The 9,431-nt window shown below is 45.2% G+C and overlaps 1 protein-coding gene across 1 annotated transcript; it reads left to right on the top strand.

The window, feature by feature from the left end:
- The first annotated feature begins 2,546 nt into the window (after window positions 1–2,546).
- LOC144892100 (uncharacterized) lies at window positions 2,547–9,114 on the top strand. The gene is made up of 3 exons (XM_078777287.1): window positions 2,547–7,497; window positions 7,787–7,867; window positions 8,173–9,114. The coding sequence occupies exons 1-3, from the start codon at window positions 2,547–2,549 to the stop codon at window positions 8,541–8,543; spliced, it is 5,403 nt and encodes a 1,800-aa protein (XP_078633413.1). The 3' UTR covers window positions 8,544–9,114.
- Window positions 9,115–9,431: the final 317 nt, after the last annotated feature.

The following is a 9,431-nucleotide window of genomic DNA, read 5'->3' as shown; positions in this document are numbered from 1 at the left end:
TTTATTTTATTTGTGCATGTAATGATGTAACATGATGTACAAGTAGTGTTATAGTGATGCAAATTTTTTTTACCAAATACTGTAATAATATTATTACTTTTCTACATTCAAATGAAAAATTGGAATTTGTACCAAAGTCTGATTAAAATTTAAATAATTCTTTTTAACAGTCTACATGCCAAAGGAATGGATATTCAGCATATGTTCCTAAAAACATAGGAGCAATACCCCTGGTGCTCACCTGGTAGAATAAACAGTATACTGCACCGATTAAAGGTATTTTAAACCAATTTCAATGGTTACTATAAGACAGGGCAGCATGTAGAATCGTACAAACATAAACATAAGACTTTAAACAAAAAAAGAAAGAAATACCGTGAACAAACATTGGTACATCATGGGTGATGAAGGTTGTGGTGAAGTTTCATCAGAATTGTGTGTGTAGTTTCTGAGAAGAAAGCAAATACCTATTTTAGGGGCCAACCCCCCCTTAGACCCCCAAAGAGGCAAATTTTTAAAACGTGTTTAAAAGTGGAAAACATTTTGACTACCACTCATATAACACAAAACTATAACGGTACTCGGTAGAGCGCATACCTCCGCAAGGCTGATTACCTCCGCCACCAAAGGTGGATGGAGGTTATGTTTTCACCCCTGTCTGTCTGTCTGTCCGTTTGTGAACAAAATATCTTAAAAAGTTGTGGACGGATTCGGACGAAATTTGGCAGAGATGTAGCGTAAGTGACAAGGACGAAATTATTAGATTTTTATGAAGATCCGGATTCGGATCCGGCTACTAGAATTTTTAAGTGATTCTTCACCATTGGGAGATATTGCCAAAAACGATACATAGCAGGATATCTCAAAAAGTTGTGGACGGATTCGGACGAAATTTGGCAGAGATGTAGCGTAAGTGACAAGGACGAAATTATTAGATTTTTATGAAGATCCGGATTCGGATCCGGCTACTAGAATTTTTAAGTGATTCTTCACCATTGGGAGATATTGCCAAAAACGATACATTGCAGGATATCTCAAAAAGTTATGGACGGATTTGGATGAAACTTGTTGGACAGGTTGGGTGTCTGACAAGGACGATTCGATTCGATTTTGGTGAAGATCTGAATATGGATTCAGATCTGAGAATTATTTAATTTTCTTAAGTGATTCGTCACCATTGGTAAAAAAAAAAAAAAAACCACCTTTAGAGGCCATTTTTCCCGCAAAGTGGGGGTTGGCCTTTTTCGGGAACCGTGGTTGTTGTTGTTTTTCGGTCCCCTATTTGAAGCAATGTTTTACGGCCGGATGCCCTTCCTGACGCCAACCCTTTTTGCCGCCTTTAACGACAAACAGGGAATTACCAGTGAACTGGTAGATAGGGCTAAAAGCGATACATAGCAGGATATCTCAAAAGGTCGTGGACGGATTTGGACGAAGCTTGTTGGACCGGTTGGGTGTCGGACAAGGACGATTCGATTCGATTTTGGTGAAGATCTGAACATGGATTCAGATCTGAGAATTATTTAATTTTCTTAAGTGATTCGTCACCATTGGTAGATAGGGCTAAAACCGATATATAGCAGGATATCTCAAAAAGTCGTGGATGGATTTGGACGAAACTTATTGGACAGGTTGTGTGTGTGACAAGGAAGAATCGATTCAATTCTGGTGAAGATCCGGATCCGGCTAGTAGAATTTTTACGTGATTCTTCACCATTGAGTGATATCATGGCCTACCGGGTGGAGGTATGCTCTCTACTGAGTGCCGTTCTAGTTAGTTTATGTTTTGTTTCCCACTGATGGGCCATATCTGCACCCGGAACTCAACCAAAATTTAATCGGCTTTTTCTTGTCACCTACCCAGCTCATCCACCTAGTTTGGTCAGAACTCGTCCACAACTTTTTGAAATATCGTGCTATATATCGTTTTTGGCCATATCTCTCAATGATGAAGAATCACTCAAAAAATTATCGGAACCAGATCCAGATCTTCACCAAAAGCGAATCAATTCGAACAAATAGGCTGTCTTGGGAGACAAACTCAAGAGGATGGTGATGAGGTAGTCTAATGTCTGATCGTTTCACCTGTACACACCACACCCACCACCTTTTCACATTTGTATAATCCCAGCATGTAGTGGTATTAAAATTATTTTTCCAAAAAATAAAACCATATCACATTCTGTAATCTTTCATAAACAAAAGTTAAAAGTTTCAATCATGAAGCGACGAGGCATTAGCTTCATCGACAAATACAAAAAACTGGTTTGTTTGAAATGAGTTTTTGAAAACAACCAATCACACCTATCTATCTATATGCGTGTTTACTCACCTCTTTTGTTTTCTGTGTAAGAGTGAATGACTTATTTTGCTTTTGTGTTTTATCACAACACCCTACAGGAGTAAATCTGGAAACAAACAATTATGATGAAGACGTCAATTTTCAGGAGAAGAAAGAAATAGCAAATAAAATGATCAGACAGAAAAGATTTCATATCAGTCCATGCTCTTGGTGTCTGAAAGCCGAGCCGGGATGCAAAGGAGATATGGGTCCATCAGGCCCTCCAGGAGAAAAGGGAGACATCGGACCTAAAGGTTATGGAATACCTGGGGAAAAAGGTGATGAAGGAATACCTGGTCCTTGTGGACCAGATGGCTATCCAGGAGAAAAAGGTGTTAAAGGAGTATGTGGTTCAAATGGATTACCAGGCCAAAAAGGTGGGCAAGGAGATATTGGAGAAATAGGACCAATTAGCCCTCCAGGAGAGAAGGGAGATAAAGGTAATCCTGGATACCCTGGCCAACATGGGATAACTGGAGAAAAAGGGGACACTGGATATCCTGGACTTCCTGGAATGCCTGGGGGAAAAGGAGATCAAGGAGATGCAGGGCCACCTGGAATACCTGGCGAAAAGGGAAACCAAGGACCTTGGGGACTCCATGGTGATAAAGGTTATTTAGGGCCAAATGGTGCTATGGGAGACCCGGGAGATGCAGGACACCCAGGTCAGCCTGGAAGTATTGGCTTGCCTGGAGAGAAAGGAGATAAAGGAGATGCAGGGCAATGGGGTCAACCAGGCACCCCTGGATTAAAAGGTGTTACTGGGGAACCAGGATATACAGGTAGCCCTGGATCTCCTGGAGAAAAAGGACATCAAGGAGATTCTGGGATACCTGGAGGAAATGGTGCTCCAGGTGCAAAGGGAGAAAAAGGAGATTATGGTTATCCTGGTGATAATGGAAGTCCTGGAGCCATTGGTGAGAAAGGAGATGTAGGATTACCTGGTGGTTTTGGACCACAAGGGGAAAAAGGAAATACAGGCGCAGTTGGCTATTCCGGAGATGATGGTGTTCCTGGATCTCAGGGTGCGAAAGGAGATGTTGGATTATCTGGTCACCATGGACTTCCTGGAGCCAAGGGAGATAAAGGAAATACAGGTTATCCAGGCATAGATGGAGATGTTGGAGAATCTGGAGAACCTGGACATCATGGTATCCCTGGAGAAAAAGGTGAACAAGGATATCCTGGAAGCCCAGGTAGCCTTGGACCAGCTGGACAACAAGGAGACAAGGGTCTTTTAGGATATCCTGGAAAAGTTGGATCACAAGGAGAAAGGGGTGACAAAGGTAAGAGTGGACTTTCTGGTATCCATGGAATTCCTGGACAACCTGGAGAAAAAGGAAATGTTGGAAATCCTGGTGCTCCTGGTTTTGTTGGAGAGAAAGGTGATAGGGGCTTCCCAGGATCTTCAGGAGTTGATGGAGCTACTGGAGAAATAGGAGAACAAGGTGATACAGGATATAGTGGAAGCCATGGCTTGCCTGGAGAAAAAGGAGATAAAGGTCATGCAGGACATCCTGGAACTCCTGGATTACATGGCGAAAAGGGAAACCCTGGACCACAAGGACAGCCTGGAAAGGATGGATATCATGGGCAGGATGGTGAGAAGGGACAACCCGGTCTTCCTGGAAGTAATGGTATTCCTGGACCAATGGGAGAAAAGGGAGATAGGGGATTTCCTGGTGCACATGGTAGACAAGGAGATAAAGGTAATCATGGTGCAACAGGATATCCTGGAAGCAATGGCATTCCTGGAGAAATAGGTGAATTAGGACTACCAGGGATCCCTGGGACTAATGGAATACCTGGGGCAAAAGGAGATCGGGGAAGTTTAGGTGCTACCGGAGGAGTAGGAGGAAAAGGAGAAAGAGGAGATTCAGGACTTCCTGGCAGTCCAGGCTTTACAGGTGAAAAGGGGAACCAAGGCCCTTCTGGAATCAATGGATATCCTGGTTCTAAAGGACAGAAAGGAGATCAAGGGCATCAAGGCTATACTGGAAGTAAAGGAGACATTGGATATATGGGACAACCAGGTATGAAAGGTGAAAGAGGTAGCAATGGTTTCTCTGGTGCAAAGGGAGACAAGGGTGATATTGGATACTCTGGAAGTCCGGGACAAGCTGGGGAAGCTGGAGACAAAGGTCAAACTGGGCAGGCTGGAACCACTGGTTTTCCAGGAGTCAATGGAGACAAGGGAGATGCAGGATTTCCTGGAGCACCTGGATATACTGGAGAGAAAGGAAATATTGGACATCCTGGAACTCCTGGAAGTAAAGGTGAAATGGGAAATATTGGATTCTCTGGGATTCCTGGATCCCATGGAATTCCAGGGTCCAAAGGAGACATAGGATACCCTGGCTCACCAGGTGCAAATGGAGAGAAAGGTGATCAAGGGCTTCAAGGAGCCTCGGGTGCACAAGGGCCTGTAGGACCTCAGGGTGAAAATGGCAATTCTGGAATTCCAGGACATGTAGGAGCACCTGGAATTAAAGGTGCAAAAGGCGATGTAGGCCCAGGTGGATATCCTGGTAATCAAGGTGATACGGGCCCTCAAGGACTTAAAGGAGACAATGGATTCCAAGGAAGTCCTGGGTATACTGGGCAAAAAGGTGAAAAGGGTAGTGTAGGACTTCCTGGAAATGATGGTTTTCCAGGAGCTAAAGGAGAAGCAGGACTAGAAGGAATTCCTGGAAGTAATGGTGCACCAGGACTTCAAGGAAGCAAAGGAGAAATTGGTTATCAAGGCATTCCAGGGCCTACAGGAGCACAAGGAAGCAAAGGTGACATAGGTCCTACTGGACCTCCAGGTTACCCTGGAGATAAAGGACAAGCAGGACTTGTTGGACTTCATGGACAAAAAGGTGATATGGGTGATTCAGGGCAATCTGGGCTGAATGGAGAAAAGGGTGATAGAGGAATAATCGGTATTCCTGGAATGAAAGGAGATAAAGGAAATTTAGGATATCCTGGTAGTCCTGGTGCACAAGGATCAAAAGGTGATGTAGGTGATGTGGGTTTCCCTGGCATACCAGGAATCGCAGGAGGGAAAGGAGAAAAAGGAGCTAATGGGGCACCTGGAATTGGATATCCTGGAGTGCCAGGAAACCAAGGAGTGCCTGGCAGCTCTGGCATTAATGGTGTTCCTGGTGATAAAGGATCTGCTGGAAGCCCTGGTTATAATGGAGAAAAAGGACAAACTGGAGTGATGGGATTGCAAGGAATTTCAGGAGACATAGGAAATCATGGTTATCCTGGAGTAAAAGGAGATGTGGGTGATGCAGGATTCCCAGGTAGTACTGGGTATCCTGGAGCAAATGGAGAAAAGGGAGATACTGGTGCTCCTGGAAATAATGGTGCTTCTGGTATGAATGGAGCCAAAGGTGACACAGGGCCCACTGGATCACCTGGATCTACAGGATCAGTAGGACCTAATGGTGAGGTTGGAGCTCCTGGTTCTATGGGATATCAAGGAGAAAAAGGAGAAAAGGGAAATACTGGTCCTGTCGGAGCTCCCGGACTACAGGGTGCCACTGGACCTCAAGGAGCGGTCGGGGAAAAAGGAAACATGGGAATCATGGGACAACCTGGACACCAGGGGATTAAAGGGGATGCTGGAATTCCTGGAGCAACTGGTGTACATGGAGACAAAGGAGATGCTGGAATCACTGGATATCCAGGAGCAAAAGGAGACATTGGAGCCCCTGGATACTATGGGGCAAAAGGAGATAAAGGCAGTACTGGATATCCTGGAAGCAAAGGAGAACAGGGAGACACTGGAGTTTCTGGAGGTCCAGGGCAACCTGGCGTTAAAGGAGATCAGGGACCAGCTGGAAGTCCTGGATTTATGGGAGCCACTGGAATAAAGGGTGATACAGGAGCCCCTGGAGCAACTGGGGCAACAGGGCCACCAGGGCCAAAAGGAGAACCTGGTCTATCTGGAATTCCTGGTATACCTGGTACTAAAGGAGATACTGGAAGTCCAGGTTATCTTGGAGCCAAAGGAGAAAGGGGAGCGACAGGACAAACTGGTGCCAACGGAGAAAAAGGATTCCAGGGTAATAGTGGACCAAAAGGTGAACATGGAGATGCTGGAATCCCTGGCATGAATGGATTTCCTGGAGCTCAGGGTGAAAAGGGGGATGTCGGACAACCAGGGTATGATGGAGCACCTGGAGAAAATGGAGATAAAGGAGGTCAGGGGTCTCCAGGTAGCACTGGAGCTACTGGACCTCAGGGAGATCAAGGCTATCAGGGAGCCCCTGGAAGTGCAGGATCACCTGGGTTCAAAGGTGACAAGGGACAGAGAGGAAATATGGGATTTTCTGGACAAAAAGGAGATACTGGTGCTACAGGATTTCCTGGAAGCGTTGGGCCGGCTGGGCCAAAGGGTGATCAAGGCCATGGAGGACCACCAGGAGCAACAGGTCTTGCTGGTGGACCTGGAGCTACAGGAGGTAAGGGCAGCATTGGGCTTCCAGGTGCCAGTGGAGAGAAAGGAAACAGAGGTGCAAATGGGATTCCTGGGGCACCAGGGGCAAAGGGAGACCAGGGAGAAACTGGAGCGACTGGATCACCAGGTTCACCTGGACAGAAGGGTGGAAGAGGAGATTCAGGTGTTCCTGGATCCCCAGGTATAAATGGAATAAAGGGTGATACAGGGTCAGCTGGATATAAGGGAAGTGTAGGTCCTGCTGGACCTATAGGTGAAACTGGTATACCAGGAAGTCCAGGAAATAATGGCCCACAAGGACCAAAGGGGGATAAAGGAGACAGGGGTGGCATTGGAAATTCTGGTATCAAGGGTGATAATGGCATCCCAGGTCCTGTTGGTTGCAAAGGTCATACTGGACTGAGGGGAAATGTAGGAGACATTGGAGATCCTGGAGCTGTAGGAAGGCCATGTGAAAAGGCATCTCCAGGAGCACCTGGCTATCCTGGAGAGAAAGGTGACAGAGGAAATCCTGGAACTCAAGGAACAAAGGGAGATAAAGGAAACAAAGGACGGCATTGTGCACCAGGACATCCTGGATCTGATGGAACCCCAGGAGGAGTTGGCCATCCTGGAAAGGTTGGCCCTCCTGGTACAAAAGGAGACACGGGCAGTGAAATTGGTATTCCTGGTGTCAAAGGAAGCAAGGGCCACCCAGGTCAACCAGGTAAGCCACTAAACATTTTCAGATTAACAATTATTTCTCCAAACCTTCCTTGAACTATAATTCTCACAATGACAAATTATTAGTACAGTATAAGACCAAATGGAATACGAAATACTGGAAAAACACGAAAAAAGAAAATTTTAATGAACATTGACAATAGTTTGTTGTTCTGCCGGGAAAAGTACAATTTGTCTCCTTGAGGGTGTCAGTTATTGACAGGAAGGACATGCGGTGAATTGCATGAACACCTTGCCTATGTTTTGAAGGTAAACTGATGCATTTTTTTCAGGTGGTCCGGCTGGAACGCGTATTGTGATATTGAAGCAAAAAATCCAAATTCAATTTCAGGCCATCATGATATTACAAAAAGGTATGTGCATATATATGTATGCATTTTGTTCACACTTTGCGTTCTCCCCTATTCCTCATCGTTACCTGCATCCCTTGTTTGTCCGTCTCCGTCTACCTTCTCCCTCTGCCCTGCTGTTGCTGTTCCCTTTGCTATGTTGCGTCCTGCTTTGTTCTGCGTCCTAGCTCTTCTATGAGCCTAGACCACGTATGGGATTTTTTTTAATGGACAAGGAGGCAAAGGTGACATATGCAGGAGGGTAGTCCACCTGCACCTGATAATTCAGACCAAGCTGATTTTGTTTGTCCATTTCCGTTTCCCTCCAGAGATATTTCTGACGCTGCAAGGAGATCGCGTAGTTCACGTTTTCTACTCCTACCCTGTGCGTTTTGAGCTGGCACTCAAGTACAGCAGGGCAAAACATGGCAGCCTCCTCGTGCCGCAGCCGAACGACCATGGCATCCTCAGGGAGCATCTGCGCCAAATGGGAATCCAGAAAGCTTTCATCGGTGTTTGGTACAAAGATGGAGCATACCGAGCCGCCGAATCCAACGCGAAAATCACGTACAGCAACATTCCAAGGAGCCACCAACATGGCCACGGAAAATGTGTGGTCATTCAGGATCATGACCACTGGTCCGTCGAAGATTGCCAAACACCCTTGCCTTTCGTGTGCGTCTTCAGGAAATACAACTAAGCAAGCAGGTTCTGCAGATTCCTGCTGCTTTATATGAAACGGGTATTACCTGGAATGAATCATCTTTTCCCGAGATGTTTGACCATCTACATCTCCTTTTTGTCTCCGGTGATGGGCTTCCTTGCTTTCACTGGTCGCAAAGAGCTTTTCTCGATGCTCACTATGGGAATGTTTACAGCAGTTTCTCCAGAATTGAGCAACTCTGATAAAGGCCTAATGTAATTAATAAAATGCAATGTAAATGTTGTCTTAAGGCTTAAAAAGGTGGTCGTTTGAAAGCTCTAACTCTTGACACCAAATGCAATTATTAATCAAGTTTCCATCTGTGTCAAGATTGTTGGACCAGAGGAGTCAGACTGATGCCACAAATGCATTCTGCAATAACCTTGTTGAAATTAGTTTGGCCTTGTAAAAAATGGAGACTTATAAATTACCTTAGGATGGATGTGTACATGCTCCACAAATCCATGTGCAGAATATACACTTCGCTGTTTAGTTCATGTTTAGGTGCTGAATAAATGACTTGTAGCGAAATATTAAAGAGGGCTTTGTCAGCAAAAACGTATCGATCACCTGGTTTCCTTTTGTCTTTACTTGCAGGTGAAACTTCTTGCCATGATTTACTGTAGTTGCAAACACCAAGTACGTCACAATCATTGAATTTATTGTACAGTCGACTGAGCTCCTCAAACGGAAGTTGAAAGCAGATTTTCCAAATGGAAAGCTGGAAAGTAAATGTCGAGTAAGGTATGCTCAGGGAAGGTTAAGTGCAAGAGCATTATGAGAGACATTCAAATTATATGAAAACTAGAACGCCACTCAGTAGAGCGCATACTCCCGCCGTGGGTTTAGTTGGAATAATACGTTTTGTTTAACATCCCCTCTCCC

Source organism: Myxine glutinosa, chromosome 5 (genome assembly GCF_964187855.1).
Source record: "Myxine glutinosa chromosome 5, kmMyxGlut1.1, whole genome shotgun sequence".
Taxonomy (NCBI): Eukaryota; Metazoa; Chordata; class Myxini; order Myxiniformes; family Myxinidae; genus Myxine; species Myxine glutinosa.
This window is presented reverse-complemented; position numbering and strand designations above follow the sequence as displayed.

Bases quoted from the DNA above. Each gene is read 5' to 3' on its own strand.
- LOC144892100 (XM_078777287.1), top strand. From the start codon at position 2,547: ATGGGTCCATCAGGCCCTCCAGGAGAAAAGGGAGACATCGGACCTAAA. The intron at 7,498-7,786 runs GTAAGCCACTAA...CATTTTTTTCAG, and splicing joins GGGCCACCCAGGTCAACCAG to GTGGTCCGGCTGGAACGCGT. The intron at 7,868-8,172 runs GTATGTGCATAT...GTTTCCCTCCAG, and splicing joins CATCATGATATTACAAAAAG to AGATATTTCTGACGCTGCAA.